This window comes from Hyperolius riggenbachi, chromosome 4, assembly GCF_040937935.1.
Source record: "Hyperolius riggenbachi isolate aHypRig1 chromosome 4, aHypRig1.pri, whole genome shotgun sequence".
In the NCBI taxonomy this organism is placed as follows: Eukaryota; Metazoa; Chordata; class Amphibia; order Anura; family Hyperoliidae; genus Hyperolius; species Hyperolius riggenbachi.
This window is the reverse complement of record NC_090649.1, coordinates 308,384,538-308,402,712: the sequence shown is the minus strand read 5'-3', so window position 1 is coordinate 308,402,712 and position 18,175 is coordinate 308,384,538. Positions and strand designations below refer to the sequence as shown.

Below are 18,175 nucleotides of genomic sequence, written 5' to 3'. Positions count from 1 at the left end.
AGTCGGACTGTTTTGTTGGGAATTTCAGTTTTGAAAAGCGTCTGGAATCCGCTTTTAAGGGCGGGGGTACTGTGATGATCGCTGCTGCAGCAGCTGTTGCTGGAAGTAGTAGTGCTGCAGCTCAGGCAGTTCTGATCTATTTCCATGCAAGCTGCATAGCTTTGTCTGTCTTTCCCTGCTGTCAGCTTGTGACTGATTATCATTCACCTGTGTGGGAATCTGCATGTCTGCTCCCATTGGATGACCTCAGTATAAAGATCTGCTTCCTGCAGGGTTTCCTTGGGTTTTCATAGCTTCAGTTTAAGCCCGTCTTGCTGTCGCTTCAGCCCCTGATCGTGTTTCTTGTTCTAAAGATACTTTGCTGGTTTTGCATCATATATTGGTTCATTGCCAATATATATGCATACCAGCACGTTTATTATTTTCCTTGTATTCGTGTTACGTTGATACATCAGTGTCGCTGATATATACGTACACGAACTGTTTATTTCCTGTGTTCAGTTAGTCAGTTTTCCAGCACGTTTTGGTAGTTTGCGCGTTCCGTGAGCACCCGTGCTGAGCTAGTTATCCTGTTCCTGGTCCTGTTTGTGGATTGCGTTCATCTCTGCGAAGAGATAACGAATCCTTCTGAATCCTGTTCTGTTACTGTTTGTGGATTGCGTTCATCTCTGCGAAGAGATAGCGAATCCTTCTGAGTCCTGTTCCCTGTATTACTCCAGTCCTAGTCGGCGTTCCTGCTTATGTCATATATCGGTTCATTGCCGATATATACATATGTTAGTCAGACGTTACAAATAGTTTCATTGATAGCTGTAATTGTAATACGCTAGGAAAACATACTTATTGTATATTTATCTGTGTTACGTTCATCTATCTCGATCCTGCTATTTCCTGACTATCCTGTCCTGTCCTTGTGAGGCACGCCATCGCCGCAACGCATTGGCTGCCTCATTCCAGTCTGTCTGGTTTTGGACGCTTGCTGTCGCTAAGTAGCCGCTAGCTAGCAAGCGTTCATTCTGTCTACCTGTCCTGATCTCCTCAGTTCTGGTTTATGCGCTCAGCGCTACTTTGCGCTGAGACGTTATAACGAAAGCATTGTTTGTGGCTGTCAGATCTGCACCGGCTCTGTGCGCCACAATCTCCTATTGGAGTCAGTCCTCCCCTCCACTATACTAGGGATAGCCTGTTTCTTTGTGCTAGTGTGTGTACCTCCTCCACGTCAGCTCATGCGTTGCATGCTGACTGTGGAGAATACACCACCAAGCCTTACAAAATCATTCTTTATCAAAGCACTGGAGGCTAATACATTGTTGCTTAACTATTTCATGCCAATTATGCTTTAACTAGCAAATATGCATCATTTGGGACTTACGCAGCTCATCCAATAGGATTTGGTATGTTTGGGGATTTTAGCATAGAATGTGGGAGGTAGTTGGGGGTGAGGTGTAGGATTGGTAGTGAAGTTTAGAATAAGGGTGAGTCAGACAGGTGAATGGAATGAAGTGGATGTGAACAGAATGGAATGTGCAGGACTCGCCTCAATATAGATTGATGTTATGCATCAGGAGAACTGGTGTTATGCTGATATCCATTAAACTTAAGCTTCCCATACACAGGTATAATTTGGAAAGAGCTTTATCAGTGCCCAATTGGAAATCATGTAGTAGTATTTAGTACACCACATTGACTTACTCTGTCTTCATGAGATTTTGGCAGAAATCTGATCTATAATTGGTTTTACCACTGTTACTGCTAGAGCTGTATTGTTAAATGCAGTGCAATGCAGGCATTGATCCCCAGTCATCCCCCACTCCCTTACTGCTTAAAGTATACCAGAAATGGGCACTTAAAAAGAAAATATACATACCTGGTGCTTCCTCCAGCCCCCTCCAGGCTTTTTGCTTCCACGCCGTCCTCATCCACCTCCTCATTGGTCCGCAACTTGCCCCGGTAAGTCATCCAGTCAGTGTAGTCCGGCTGCATGTGCTTCCCGTCGTCAGGCGCCTTCTTTGCCTGCGCAGTAGTACTGCGCAGAACGTTCCCAGTGATGAGAGCTCATGCGCTGCCATGCATGCGCAGTTGACCCCGGGCCAGAGGACTATCCAGTGTCAACTACAGATGAACAAGGAAGATGATGGGGTGGGAGCGATAAGCCTGGAGGGGGCTGAAGGAAGCCCCACGTATGTGTATTTTCCTTTTAAGTCCCCATCTCAGGTTCTCTTTAATATAAATTGTACTGAGGATCCAATAACCATTTTGATTGATGTACAGAATTGTAGGCTCAGCAGATCACTGACAACCTTGATCTGAGTGATAGACTTTGTCTGAAATATTGACCTGTGTATGGCCAGTGCCACATTAATTTTTAAATCTCAATTTAATATTTGTAAAATTCTGAATAAATCCCGACCAAGGGGGGTTTACAGACACTGGGGCAAATGTGGAGAAGTGGCTCAAAGTAACCAGTCAGGTGTCACATGGGAAATGAAACAAGGGTTCGTATTCTATTCATGCATTTCTCCCAGATTAAAATGTAAATTATTTTTCTGCTATGTTGCTATCACTTAGGAGGTAGTAAAAGTCTGACAGAACTGGCTAGTTTTGGACTAGTCCATTTCCTCATGGGGGAGTCTCAATATGTCCTTAATATTTAACAAAAGCACTCCTTGGAAAGGATTTATACAAAGATGTCAGTTGGACAGAGCAACTGCCACTCAGTAAGTGCTTTTGAATGTAAAGAAAACCCTGAGAGTCCCCCATGAGGAGGTGGACTGGTCCAAAACCTGTTAGTTCTGTCTGAATTTTACTAACTACTGTAAGTTATAGAAACATAAGAGAAACGTGATTTATAGCTCATTTAACTCTAGGGCAAATGGACATTTTATACATAAGCATACATACAAATTTAAACATTTTTGTGATCGTGGTCCTTTAAGTTTTTTCCTTGGAGATAATTTTTCATCTTCTGTTCAGCATGCTGCAATTAAAAAAGCTACAGAAAGTAGGTGAAAAGTACTGCCAGAATTATTCTGAGCATTTCCTGCTTGCCAGTGGCTAAAAATATATTTTATTAAATTTGAAAATATCACCTAGGAGAAAACTTAAAAGAAAAAGTGAATTGAGTAAGGGCCACAGACTGGTTGCTTTAGAAACTGTTCCACTTTTTGTGCCTGTGAAAATAGACATATAGGAACTTATAGAAATTGGGCACTGGAGAGCATGCCTGGAGTTTCGGATACTTCTCCTGGCACTGACACAACAGCAGTCCTCACATCTTTGCTGCATGTATTACTCCTTGCAAGAGCTCTGTAGTAATTTGAATTACGTGATCAGGGTTTCAGTCCTGACTCCTGGATCTTATGTGGAAAAATGAAAAAATGCAAAAGCAACTGCCTGCTCTGCACATGGAAAAGGAAATATACCGTAAACAATGTAATGCTCTCCAAAACACACTCTGCACCCTCACATGTGTACAAAAACTCCCTTTGCACTGTGGACTGAGAGGATGGACCAAACGCTATGTGAAGTTGCAAGTTACGAGGACCTGGCTCACACATAAGCCAAACCCCATTCTTAAATCCTATTGTCAGTTTGTAACAGAATCTTACTATTCTATTTTACTTTAGGTTGAGAGCCTGAGCCCAGTTCTGCGTTTTTTAAAAACTCATACAAATGCATGTGTTTTGCAAGCGTTTTTACATTTTAAGCCATTTTAATGCATTTTTGGGCGTTTTAATGTGTTAAACATGTTTAAACACATTAAAACACCTCAAACGCGTTTCATAAGTGCTTCATAAATGCATGCGTTTTAAAAAATGCAGCAGTGGGCTCAGGCCCTGAAGGAACACTGTAATTAATTTATGGATGGCATATAAAGTGTCCTGTACGCAATATTTCACTGCAGATAAAATGTGTTATGTATAATGTTTGATTTTCTTCTTTTTTACTTTTCCACACAGCCCTGTCTCCTGGATCAAATGGTAATATTGATTTACCTAAATGATTGTCTAATAAGCTATCAGTTTGCCTGCCTAATCCCAGTTTCTAAATATTTCTAAATCTTGTAACATAAATATTAATATTGCATTATTTTTTTATAATATATATTCACCCATGCTGGATGGGTGGCAGAAAGACAGAGGGGAAGAGTTAACCTCTTGCAAAGCACCATAGTAGGCACAGTATTCAAGCCAAGGGGCACCTCCCTACCTCCAGTGCCCAAGAAGAAGAGATTAGGTTAATACAGTGAGGAGGAAATAATACAATCTGCTCTCCCTTTTAATAAGAGGGCAACAAAATATTACTCTTAATGTTAACAGAATTCTTAGGGTTCATCTTCAGAAGCTCTATCTCAGGGGTCTCAAACTCGCGGCGCGCGGGCCATTTGCGGCCCTCGATACAATATTTTGTGGCCCTCACCGGCAAAAGCAAGAGACACGGAAGCAAACTATTTTTGCCTATTTTACCTTATAGTTCGCTTCAGTGCTCCCAAGTAATCCGCAGCATCCCCGCCACTAAACAAGGGCTGCAGAGCCCCCAAATCCCCCAAGCAAACATCCACGACTGCGCTGAGGGGCAGAGCTTCCAGCTGTAGCTCTGCCCCTCCTGACGTCAATCACCGCACGGATCGCCGCCTCTCGCCGCCCCTCTGTGAAGGAAGAGTGAGAGGGGCGGGCTGAGGCGGCGATCTGCAGCGATTGACATCAGGAGGTGCAGAGCTGAAGCTGAAAGGTCTGCCCCTTCCTGGAAATGCCGGCGGATTGCCCCCCCGGGCGATTTGGGGGCTCTGCCGCCCTCGTTTTGCGGCAGGGACACGTGAAATCCCTTATGCGGCCCAGCCTCATCCTGACTTTGCCTCCTGCGGCCCCCAGGTAAATTGAGTTTGAGACCCCTGCGTCTATCTTGACCATCTCCAGCATGTTGCATGAAGTCTTCTATGTAGCTTGAACAATCTTGTCATTTTGCCTATATGCTTGCAAAAAGTCTTCCACTGTGCTGGTTGAACAAATGCTGCTATCAGCATTCATCTTTGTTCTCAGCTCATGTAATCATACCAGCCTCACCTATATTTATAGACTTCACAGAGTGATGTAATTGGCTTATGCCAGTGGCTTCAAGAAATGTAACCGTTGGTTTCTTTTTTTTAATTCCTAGCCACTATTGATATAACCCAGCTGCATCACAAACATGCAGATCAGGTGGTTGACTTGATCCTGATTCCACAGTGTACATGTTACAGCAAGACAGCAATAGTGGTCTCCACATTCCTCTCAACTCAAGTTTCCTTTGATAATGTTTCTTTTTACTGTATACCCTTCCTGTCCATTTCTTGAAAACCCCTTTTTTCTGCATTAACTGCTTGTGTGTGTAAGCTCTAAAGCTCCAAAGAGTATTTTTCCTACAATAGTTTACAAGTAACATTTTATGCTGGGTAGCATATACAGTATATATACTAATGCTCTGTCACTACATGATGTAATAACTGCTTTTAATTACTTAATTTAGTTAATATGCACATTTGAATTAATCAGCAATCATGCACTGCATGAAGGAATACTAAAAAGCATTACAGAACTTCTGGATAATCTTCTGTTCTGGATAATACTAGCCCCAAGACAATCCTCAGGAGAGAAGGAAACGGAAGAAAAGAAAAAAAGTCTTAAAGTAGTGTTCTTTCAAATTAAAGGGAACCTTAACTGTAAAAAAAATGAGTTTTACTTACCTGGGGCATCTACCAGCCCCCTGCAGCCATCCTGTGCCCTCGCAGTCACTCATGGCTCCTCTGGTCCCCCGCTGCCAGCTAGTTTCGTTTTTGCCGACTGGGAGTCAGCCGGCCGCCATGCGTACGTTTTTACGCATTCCTGCTGATGCAGGAAGCGATTGCAGACATCAACAAGTACATTTTTAAAATTTTACGCATTACAACCGTAACGCATAAAGATGTACTTGTTGATGTCTGCAATAGCTTCCTGTACCAGCAGGAATGCGTAAAATCGTACGCATGTCGGCCGGCCGACTCCCAGTCGGCAAAAACGAAACTATCTGGCAGCGGGGGACCAGAGGAGCCATGAGTGACTGCGAGGGCACAGGATGGCTGCAGGGGGCTGGTAGATGTCCCAGGTAAGTAAAATATTTTTTTTATTTTTTTTTTACTGTTCAGGTTTCCTTTAAATTAGAAGAACTGGTAACTGATACACTTTAACTAAATACTGGATACGTCCTACAACTCCTGCCTGCTGAGACTGGATTGTGGCTGTTAATGCTGTTCTTCCATACTGCAGGCTCATATATGAACATTGGGAATCCCCTGCTAAATTTGATGGCATCTAGTCAACTTGGCAGCAATCTCCCCTTAAAAATATGTAGCTCTAAGACAAATTCCCCTTTACTAGTACACTTCTCTCTTGGTAATTTCTCATCTGCTTCAATGCGGTAATAATTAATTGGGCGCTTTACGTACCCCGAATGCAGTGTACTCTACTTTTGTCTATTGGTTAATCAGTTCCCCTTCCGCGGGATGAGTATCTACGTCCCTGAAAATCTCACCTGAGTTCCCAGGGGCGTAGATACTCATCCCTCTGATTGTGTGGGCCGTCACGCATGTGCATGGGCGCACATGTTCGCCACCCCCCGCAATTGTGCACAGAGTGGTGATTAGGAACATATGTTCCTAAACCCAATTTAAGTGTTTAAAGTGAAACTTAAGTGAACCTAAAAAAAAAGTTTCACTTACCTGTGGCTTCTACCATCCCCCTGCAGCCACCCTGTGCTTGCGCCGTCACTCCTCAATGCTCCTGTCGCCCGCAGTGCCTAAGTTTCAATTTCAGTGACAGAGCCAGTCGCCGGACACTGCGCCTGCGTGGCCCTTGATCACGCTCCCGCCGCCGGAAGTATCTTGCGCAGTGGCAGGAGCGTAATCGAGGACACAGGTGGCCAGGGTAAGTGAATCTCTTTTTTTTAAGTTCACTTAAGTTTTACTGTAAATTGAAATGATTGCTGTTGCAACAAGCAACAGAAATAATTTCCTTTTAAAAATGATAGTCACTGTCGTTTTCTGTTGGTGGAATGCAGCTTGAGGTGAAGTGGTTAAAGTGGACCTGAACTCTTGCACAGGACAGAAGGAAAACATTGAGAAATGCACCCTGTATGTATTTAGAGAGTATAGTTTGTTTAATCTCCCCTCATTTGTGACTAACCACCACTGTAGTTTGATCTCTTTAGCTGTGTCAGCTCGGGAATCTCCTCTGCCACGGCAGAGCTGCTAATGTGTACACACAGGATATTAACCCTATGTCTGCTTCTGTTAAAGCAGGAAGTAGACACACTGCAGATTTATTGCAGGATTTGTATCAGCTGTAACAAATAAATTATTTTCTTTAAAGGTTATTATGCTGTTGTGTATCTTTTATAGCAGAGAGTAAGTGCTGAGTTCAGATCCGCTTTAAAGCACAACTGAAGTGAGAAGAATATGGAGGCTGCCATATTTATTTCCTTTTAACCACTTGCCGACCAAGGGATTTTTCAATGATCGGTGCTGCGTGGGCTCTACAGCCCACAGCACCAATCAGGAGTGCAGCAGGGCGATCAGACTACCCCCCTTTTTTCCCCACTAGGGGGATGTCCTGCTGGGGGGGTCTGATCGCCGCCGGCTGCATTTGCTTAGCGGGGGGCTCTTCAAAGCCCCCCTCCGCAGCGTTCTCCGCCTTCTCGCCGCTGCCTCCCTCTCCCTCCCCCTGTGAGCTGCGCAGGACGGATTTCCGTCCTGCGCATTGAAGGATAGGCCTTAGCCTATTATATGCCGGCGATCCCCGGCCAATCAGAGGCCGGGGATCACCGATCTGCCTTACGGCGCTGCTGCGCAGCAGCGCCGTATGATGTAAACAGCAGGGATTTCTTCCCCGCCTGTTGACATTTTGCCGGCGAGCCGCGATCGGCGGCTCTCCGGCTGTTCACGGAGACACCCTCCGTGAACTGACATGGAAAGGTTTCCATGGTAACCCGCAGACGACCAGTTTACGCCAATCTGCGTTAGCTGGTCGTCAAGAGGTTAAACAATACCAGTTGCCTGGCAGCCCCGCTGATCTATTTGGCTGCAGTAGTGTTTGAATTACTCCAGAAACAAGCATGCAGCTAATCTTGTCAGGTCTGACAATGTCAGAAACACCTGATCTGCTGCATGCTTGTTCAGGGTCTATGGCTAAAAGCATTAGAGGCAAATTATCTGCATGATAGCCAGGTAACTGGTGTTGTTTAAAAGGAAATACAGTAAGTGTGGCATCCTCCATAACCCTCTAGTTTCAGTTGTCCTTTAATCTGGCATAAATTGTTGGCATTTTGTTTTTGTTTAACTTTGTTTGCACCATTTAAAAAATTATGATCAACCTGTGTTATGCATCAGGCTATGCTCCTGATCTATCTTACTGTGGTAGACTGTATTTTTATGCTGCATTAACATGCTACTGTCAATTGTTGCTCCTATTGGAACTCGTACATGTTAGACTTGTTCTGCTTTGATTTTCCAATAAAACTTATGCATTAGTAAAAAAAATAAATAGAACCGGGTGCACCAAACCACAAGTGAGCCACTACATCATTTATAATACTTAAACTAGATCAGCCTTTCTAAACCTTTTTACGATGGAGGAACCCTGCAAATAGCTTTTGGATCTCAAGGAACCCCTGCAAACAATTTTTTTGTCTCGAGGAACCCTTGCATTTATTTTGCAGGAGGCATGGTCTTTAAAAGTAGGGGAGGCTATTAATTTCCCTTACTCCTATTACACTGCCACTCATTATACTGTGCTCATTATTATTCTGACCCCCAATTTAGTGCTTCTTTTTACCGTACTCACTATTATAATGTGCTCTATTATACTTCCCCCACAATGGCGGAAAATGCCAGGGAACCCCTGCAGAGTCCTCAAGGAACCCTGGTTGAGAAAGCCTGAACTAGATAATTGCTCACTAACCAAAATTAAAATACCAAAGTGGAACATCTATGTCCCGTAAGAGATGTCAAGAGTCCATTTATGTTTGACTTTTAAAGTAAAATGTGATTCTGAGCTGTACAATATTTATTTTGACTGGAAACGCCAGCATAAGTAAAAATTATGTTGCTTGCTTGTGTGTTTTTGTTTTAAGAATATCTGAGAAGCATATCACTGCCTGTCCCTGTAATGGTGGAAGATACAAGTAGCAGCAGCGAGTATGGATCCGTTTCTCCAGACACTGATTTGAGATTGGAGCCTTTCTCTTTTAAATCAAGAACAAAGTCTTGCATAGACAAAGAGGGGAAAAGTCCAAGAAGTTACTTTCTTGGGTGAGTCCTGGATTTGTGTATGGATGGATGTGTGTTTGTACCGGTCTGCCTCTATCTTGCCTACTTCAAAGCATCCGTTATTCACTATTCAGACACCTGTATTCTATAAATCTGGTATATTCTAAAATAGCTTAAAAAAAACAAGGGTAGAGTGTATGTTAGTTAATATGTTTAAAGCCCAAATAAACCCAACATTGCGGTTGGTAAATTTTACAAATACAATAACTAAAATTAAGCTTATTCATACCAGGATTCCGGATGACCAGTTTGAAGATCACAGTGCTCCTCCCTCTCCAGAAGAAAGAGACTCTGGATTCTTCTTGTTGAAGAAAGATAGTGAAAGAAGAGCCACACTGCACCGCATCCTCACTGAGGACCAAGACACAGTAGTTAGAAACCTGATGGGAGTTTTAGGTCAGGTAAGGTGACGTTTTCATTTTAAAGTCAGAAATTCAGACACCGTTGAATGTTTTTTTTTTTTTTTAGAAGAAAGATCTCGAGGTGATGTTTAGTGATCAAGAATCAAGGGAAGTCAGCATAGTTTGTGTTTGAGGGAGGTTTGTCTTTACTGCATATTTTGTTTTAATAAATCTTGAGTTTAGTATACATGTGCAGTTTGCCAAATGTATATTGCAGCCTCACACCATCATCATTGCTATTAAGATTGTCATTCAAAACTATCCTTAAAGTACTAATTGATTTATAAAAACAATTTTCAGTTGCTTTTTTCCCCGTTCATTCTGTATTTTCCCATTATTCTTGTCTATGAAAATCGTCTCAAAAAATTAAATGAATTGTCAGGCAAAAAAAAATAAATGAGCAAACAGCTTTAATAGAATATGATTGATTATTCCTGTGATACAATGACAGTAGACATGTTGTTTGTAAACATTACACAGAGGCAGGCTTATCTGCATCTTGATCAAAAAAAACCTAATCCCCCCTCCTCCTCACGCCTCCCCTGCCTCTGAAATCTCTGGCTAATACCACCTCCCCCTCCTGCCCAGACTGAGCTCCCCTCTCGGATCCACTTTGAGGTGCCCATATATCTACCGATTTGGCAGGCAATCGACCATCTGATTCGATAATTATCTAATCGGATGAAAATCTGTGCCACCAAAAGCATGCACGATTGACTGTTCGACCAATTTTGGGCCAAAATTGGTCTAATGTATTGATCGGACATGCTGCTTGATGTCGTGCTTAATCAGGTGAGCGGCGGTGATGGCATGCAGTGATCACGAACGTGATGGAAACCCCTCCTCCCCCATGCACCTGCATTAATACATTACCTCTTCACCACCCGCTGGACTCCTCTTCAGATCCTCCTCAGGTTCTTTCCCCACATGGTTGGCCGAATAAGTTGGTGTGGTGCGAACCCAGAAGAGGGGTCCGGCATGCTGCGTAGAGGTAATGTATTAATGCAGGGGCATGGGTGCACATTTATGTGGGGGGGCAGCGGTCAGGGGTGGCGTCACAAGGCTGATTGCCGAAAGTTGTCATGCTGAGGTTTATGGCAGCAAACCGATCTCTCTCTGATCAGATTCAATCAGAGAGAAATCTGTCTATTGGTGGATCGTCCACCAAAATTGTTAGATGTATGGCCACCTATAATCCATAAATGAAAAATCCACTATGAATACCCTGCTGGATGTTTGCAGTGAAACAGAATGAAAAGGTTTCTTTTAACTTTACTAAGTCAGATATTAAAAAATGTCATAATAAAAATGAAGAGTCCTTAAATTACTTGACAATTTTAGAAAAAAATCTGGTTGGCCAACCATATCTGCTTATTTAGCTAGGTAAAGTTGTCATAGCAATATCTGAATTCATTTCACTATGTCATTTTTGTACATAAATGGGAAATCTGCAGTTACAGTAACAATATTTGTTAATAGTATATGAAATATACAATATTTTGTAACTAATATTAATCAAATATATGGATTTTATAGGGTGCTGATGAAACAAAATTAAAGCGGGAACATATTACCACACTGGTGGCCAGTCTGCGAGAATTCATTAGATCGACTGACCGTAAAATCATTGCATCAACTCTGTCAAAGCTGAAGCTGGAGCTGGATTTTGACAGTCATGCCATCAGCCAGGTCCAATTGGCGTTGTTTGGTTTTCAGGATGCGGTAAGTAACAGAAACAGTGAAGATTTGTTTTTCAAATGGGTTCCTGAGAACCTACCCACATTTCAGTGCCATTATGAGGGTGTGGTCTTCTGTCCTCTCTTCCAAAGTTTTCCACTTATACAGGGAGTGCCGAATTATTAGGCAAATGAGTATTTTGACCACATCATCCTCTTTATGCATGTTGTCTTACTCCAAGCTGTATAGGCTTGAAAGCCAATTAAGCATATTAGGTGATGTGCATCTCTGTATTGAGAAGGGGTATGATCTAATGACATCAACACCCTATATCAGGTGTGCATAATTCGGCAACTTCCTTTCCTTTGGCAAAATGGGTCAAAAGAAGGACTTGACAGGCTCAGAAAAGTCAAAAAATAGTGAGATATCTTGCAGAGGTATGCAGCACTCTTAAAATTGCAAAGCTTCTGAAGCGTGATCATCGAACAATCAAGCGTTTCATTCAAAATAGTCAACAGGGTCGCAAGAAGCATGTGGGAAAAACAAGGCGCAAAATAACTGCCCATGAACTGAGAAAAGTCAAGCGTTCAGCTGCCAAGATGCCACTTGCCATAAGTTTGGCCATATTTCAGAGCTGCAACATCACTGGAGTGCCCAAAAGCACAAGGTGTGCAATACTCAGAGACATGGCCAAGGTAAGAAAGGCTGAAAGACAACCACCACTGAACAAGACACACAAGCTGAAACATCAAGACTGGGCCAAGAAATATCTCAAGACTGATTTTTCTAAGGTTTTATGGACTGATGAAATGAGAGTGAGTCTTGATGGGCCAGATGGATGGGCCCGTGGCTGGATTGGTAAAGGGCAGAGAGCTCCAGTCCGACTCAGACGCCAGCAAGGTGGAGGTGGAGTACTAATTTGGGCTGGTATCATCAAAGATGAGCTTGTGGGGCCTTTTCGGGTTGATGATGGAGTCAAGCTCAACTCCCAGTCCTACTGCCAGTTTCTGGAAGACACCTTCTTCAAGCAGTGGTAAAGGAAGAAGTCTGCATCCTTCAAGAAAAACATGATTTTCATGCGGGACAATGCTCCATCACACGCGTCCAAGTACTCCACAGCGTGGCTGGCAAGAAAGGGTATAAAAGAAGAAAAACGAATGACATGGCCTCCTTGTTCACCTGATCTAAACCCCATTGAGAACCTGTGGTCCATCATAAAATGTGAGATTTACAAGGAGGGAAAACAGTACACCTCTCTGAACAGTGTCTGGGAGGCTGTGGTTGCTGCTGCACGCAATGTTGATGGTGAACAGATCAAAACACTGACAGAATCCATGGATGGCAGGCTTTGAGTGTCTTTGCAAAGAAAGGTGGCTATATTGGTCACTGATTTGTTTTTGTTTTGTTTTTGAATGTCAGAAATGTATATTTGTGAATGTTGAGATGTTATATTGGTTTCACTGGTAAAAATAAATAATTGAAATGGGTAAATATTTGTTTTTTGTTAAGTTGCCTAATTATTATGCACAGTAATAATTATGCACACACAGATATCCCCCTAAAATAGCTAAAACTAAAAACAAACTAAAAACTACTTTCAAAAATATTCAGCTTTGATATTCATGAGTTTTTTAGGTTCATTGAGAACATAATTGTTGTTCAATAATAAAATTATTCCTCAAAAATACAACTTGCCTAATAATTCTGCACTCCCTGTAAATACAAATCTACTAATTAATATAGGGAAGCTCAAGGGCATTCCAGACAAGAATGTGTGTTGAAACCCTGTGAAATAATACATGCCAATCAGCCACAACTTGAAAATCATGGATAGGTGTAGTGAATAACACCAAGGCCCCGTTCACACTGCACGTGTTGCCGTCCGGATCTCAGCAACGCGTGCAGGAGGCAAGAGACAAGCACGACATCAGAAAGTGCATAGACTGCACTGTCTGATGTTCACACTGCATGCGTTCCATACCAGTGCGGTCCGGGAACGCATGCTGCACGCATTTTTTAACAAAACGCGCGGCTGACCCATTCACTTTCAGTGAATGTGATCAGCCATGCAACGCATAGAAATGCAGATGGCATGCGTTCGTACGCGTTGCATTCCGAATGTACGGCGATCCGCGTGTGATGACGACCAGATCAGGAAATAAGAAATTAACTCACAAATTTCAGGTTGCAAAAATTGTGCAACCACCAATAAGGCTTGCAGAGGATTCTCACCCCCGTTCAGGATTGCAAAGCTTCTCAGAAGGTCGCCGAAGGTAGTTAGATAGGTTCCTACTCTAAAAACAAACAATACAACCTCCCAACTGGGGTTTACGCAAAGATACTGGTGGGTTGAGGCACTTGCGTCTGACTACTCTCTGGCCAAAGGGACACTTTTAGTGACTGTTAATAGACCTGAGGAAGTGGGAAACACCCACAAAACGTGTTATTGGGATGTGGGAGGAAACCAGACTGCCCGGAGGAAACCCACACAGACATGGGGAGAATATCCATTCTCCTTGTAGATGTTGACCTAGCTGTGATTTGAACCGGGGACCCAGCGCTGCAAGGCGACAGCACTTACCACTATGACACCATGCTGTCCTGTTGCTATAAGACCTTCTCTAGACAGAGGGCCTCAACTTTTCAAACTTTTTTCAATGTTAAACATTCGTTTAATGATTGTCTTTTTTTTTTTCCTCTTAACTAGGTAAATAAAATACTCAGAAATCACAACATCAAGCCCCACTGGATGTTTGCTCTAGACAGCATTATACGCAAGGCTGTTCAAACAGCCATCACGACGCTAGTACCAGGTAAATCACACGTGTATTGCTTGTCCTATTATAATTTATTTGCCATTATAGCCATTTTATTAGAGGTCATTAATACAGCAGACTAAATAAACAGGATTATTTGTAAACGCAACCACATTGAGATTGTCTCTGTTCATCAACAGAACTGAGGCCACATTTTAGCATTACCTCTGATAGTGACCCAGCAGACCAGGATGACCTTGAAGTGGAGGAAGATCGTGATGAAAACACTACACAACCCAACCAAGTTCCCAGTGCAGTAACCGAAGACATTGTGCATACATCAGGAGTGAGCACACTGAACTCTACTGTGTCCCACGACTCTCAGACTGCTCACAGGTCAATCAGCATACAACTGGGTAGAATGAAAATTGAGTCAAACAGGTAAAAAAAGTCTGTTGGAAAGGCAATACCTTTCGCCTTTTATAGTATATTTACTGGTCCTTTGTTTTGAACTATACTAATAGCTAACTTGATAAAAATTCAACAATGCTAACAAAGAGATCTAGTCTACATTTTAGGCATGTTTTTTAGCTGTAAGCTGAAGTGAGAGGTTCCAGGATATATATCAATTGTAATCACAGGCTTTGTTCACAGATTACATGCAAACAATATTAATTCTAAGTGTGCTGGATAGATTACATTTGGCCTCATTTACTAAAAGATGTTCAGCAGGGACACCATATGTGGTCCAGCAAGTATGTCTTTAAAAGAGAACCTGCTTGCTATTATGTGGTAAAAGATCATATAGGTGTGTGTGGGTGTGAACCTATGACTTTGGCCTGGGTAACCGCAACAAATACAAACCCCTGGCGCTTGTCAATTTTGATATATTCCAGTCCAGGTTAGTTGGGTCCTTATGATGTTCCTGCTGGAGATGCTAGATCTCTGGAGGTACTTTGCACATTAGGAATATAAACTCTTAACCTCTGACACACAGGATCAACAATGAGAATGTTTAACCCTTAGACTGCCGCTGATATCTATAGGCATGTCTGTGTTTAGGCATCTACAATATATGCCACAGGTGTCTAAAGGCATTTTGGTACAAAACTGCTTCTGCCTGTTGCAGACATTTACAGGCATTTTTTGCTTCCCCATGTTTATGTGCCATAGATGTCTAAAGGCATTTAGTATAAGATTTTGCATCAGGGACAAATTTCTACTTTCTACTTGGCTTGCAGCAGTTGATGCAGAATCAATTTGTAGGCTAGACTTTCAGGCTAGCAGGACATAGACAAGATGCAAACTGGTTTGTCAGACAGGACAAGGTAGCAAGACCAACTCAGGGCCGGCGCTACCATAGAGGCAAAGGAGGCAGCTGCTCCAGGGCCCCAGAGCTTGTAGGGGCACCCAGTGGCTACAAGAGGAAAAAAAAAATTTCAAATCGGCCTTATAGTTTTTGAGAAAATCGATTTTAAAGTTTCAAAGGAAAAAAAAATACACATTTAAAAACCTGCCGACTTTAATGGTTAATAGCAAATCCACCTTAAATGCTAGAAACCCTAAATTTGCAGGATATGTTACGGAGATCATTAGGAATAAGAGGAAAAAACAATGTTTCAAAAAGACCTTATAGTTTGAGAAAATCGATTTTAAAGTTTCGAAGGAAAAAAGTATACTTTTAAATGCGGTAAATGTCACTTTTAGTAGCAAACCTAACGGTAGTGTAATTTTACATGTATCAAAAGAAAGAGCAATAATTTTCCTGACGGGGTTTCCAGGGGGTCCATACACAGCCGCAGCGCTTTGGCCAGGAATCGCTATACAGCCGCAATATGGCTGTATGAAGATCCTTGGCATTTTTTTCCTATTTTCCCAATTTTTTTTTATGTTTAGAGTGTGGGAATTTAAAAAAAAAAATTATGTGGGGTCCCCCCTCCTGAAACTTTTTAACCCCTTGTCCCCCATGCAGGCTGGGGTAGCCAGAATGTGGATCTCCGACCGATTGGGACTTCACACCCTGACTATACCGGGTGCAAAAAAGGTCCCCTAATGCAGATTTTAGTTCCGGGGTATATGTTGGGGGCCCCCCAGGTTTATTTTGCCCTGGGGCCCCATTGTTGCTTAAACCGGCCCTGGACCAACTGACCGGCAAGACATAGACAAGTTGTAGACTGGCAGTAAGAATGAACAAGCACAGTTGTGCAAGAAGCAAAACTGTACCTGCACATGTGCAAGGAAGGGCCACCACAGGGAATGTTAATACACCTGGATGATGTCTTCTTGCCTTGGTGCCGACACTGCGTTCCATCTTGCTGACACTTCCTGTTTCATAGCGAGGTGCAGGGAAGATTGCTCATCCCTAGCTGGCAGACAGGCCAAAGAGGATAGTAAGACTAACTATCTGGCGGGATAGGTAGAGATAGCTAACTGGAGGGGCAGACAAGCAGAACAGGGCAGCAAAACTTAATTTGCATGCAACACAATATACATGCAGGCAAGAAAACCGAAGCAGGCTGGGGTAGCCGACAAATAGTGTGCAAGCTTTCAAAATGTTACGTTTATTCTTCAGGCATTATACAGAACTGTATCAGAACCGTACAATAAGTTATTGTATGGTTCTTATATAGTTCAGTATAATGCCTGAAGAAAAAACTTAATGTTTTGAAAGCTTGCAATAAACCATGTTGTTAGTCATTAAAGGTATTACTGGAATCAATGTCTGCTGGTTGGATCTCTGCATTTCTGCTCCTTGACTAACACTAAACCACACTTCACTTGCTACACAAACAGCATGAACACCATGTTGGAGCTGTGTGAACTAAAAGCTCTGTGTTTAGGTAAACAAATACTAGTTGCGCAGGGCCTAAATGGTATTGTATATCAGTCACCCAATAATAGGTACTATACAACTAAATTAGGATTCATAAAACGTCTGAGAGTTTATTACAATACATAAAATGCATATAGTGCCATATGTCACATAAAACAATTTTCCACAATAATATCAACACTGTGGTCAATATATAACCAATATGCGTCCCCAGCAGTACATACACATCAAACAATTATGATATATCGTTGTCTCATTCAAACTGCCAGTCATCCACAGACCTTCCAATGTGCAAAAAAAGTTTAAAAAAAATAGAAAAAGGAATGTATCTTTGGAGTATTTGTAAATTACCCAAAAAATATGTATATGTAAAATATAAAAAAATATAAACAAGGGGATAGTATTGTACCAATATCTAGAGGGTGTTTTAGAGGCTGTTGTAGGTTTAGCCCCCATAGAGAATAACATTGCAGGTATGTCCTATTATGGATCAATACAATGTCTCATGAGGGGCTATTTGTACTAATCAGTACTGCTTAGCATGAAGTCAATCCTCGGGTTTGATATATATCTGTGATCGCCAGGTAACAGGACTCTAGTCAAGAGTATAGAATGTATATAGTTCGTGGAGGGACTCACCTCCTTCCTCAAAGGCCAGTGGTACCGCTGTTTATTGGGTGGTAATATGTGTACTCACGTCCTGGCATAAGTCACTAATAATATGTTCATAGGGGGTCCAGTCCACGTGTCAGAGCTCCGGCCGGCAGCTCAATGACACCGTTCAGCTACGCACTGTATCCAACGATAGTGCAGCGACAACCGGATGCGGTAGTTCCGGGTGGCGGCTGATTCACTTCCGGTGACGTCACCTCTCCTCGCGTCCTTCATTGCTAGGTTGCCGCTGGGTTGCGGCTAGTAGAGGATTGTAGACGAGTTGCGTCAAATTGTAGCAGTTACAAAATCCTCACATCTAGGCAGTATAGGACAGTGGGGAGTAAGTAAAAGCTCTGTGTTGCCAGGTTCCAAATAATCGTGGCTTTCGAGCCAGTGCTGTAACCATCCTTTTCTGCCCCCTATTTAGTATAGTGGCGAAATCCTGTCGCCCAAACGCCTGACAAACCTAACTTATCAGTGCACTCGCCTAGAGCTCGAACAAGAAGCAATAGCATCG

The 18,175-nt window shown here is 42.5% G+C and overlaps 1 protein-coding gene across 3 annotated transcripts in view; it reads left to right on the top strand.

Moving 5' to 3' along the window:
- MAP3K5 (mitogen-activated protein kinase kinase kinase 5) overlaps nt 1-18,175 on the top strand; it is a 272,639-nt gene that overhangs the window by 226,610 nt on the left and 27,854 nt on the right. For 2 of the 3 annotated variants that reach the window (XM_068231644.1, XM_068231642.1), the window contains exons 21-26: nt 3,960-3,980; nt 9,142-9,319; nt 9,570-9,738; nt 11,275-11,460; nt 14,123-14,228; nt 14,372-14,612. In XM_068231644.1, coding sequence (XP_068087745.1) covers nt 3,960-3,980; nt 9,142-9,319; nt 9,570-9,738; nt 11,275-11,460; nt 14,123-14,228; nt 14,372-14,612 — 901 coding nt within the window. The remainder of the gene's footprint in view (nt 1-3,959; nt 3,981-9,141; nt 9,320-9,569; nt 9,739-11,274; nt 11,461-14,122; nt 14,229-14,371; nt 14,613-18,175) is intronic. The other variant, XM_068231643.1, reaches the window with a different exon arrangement.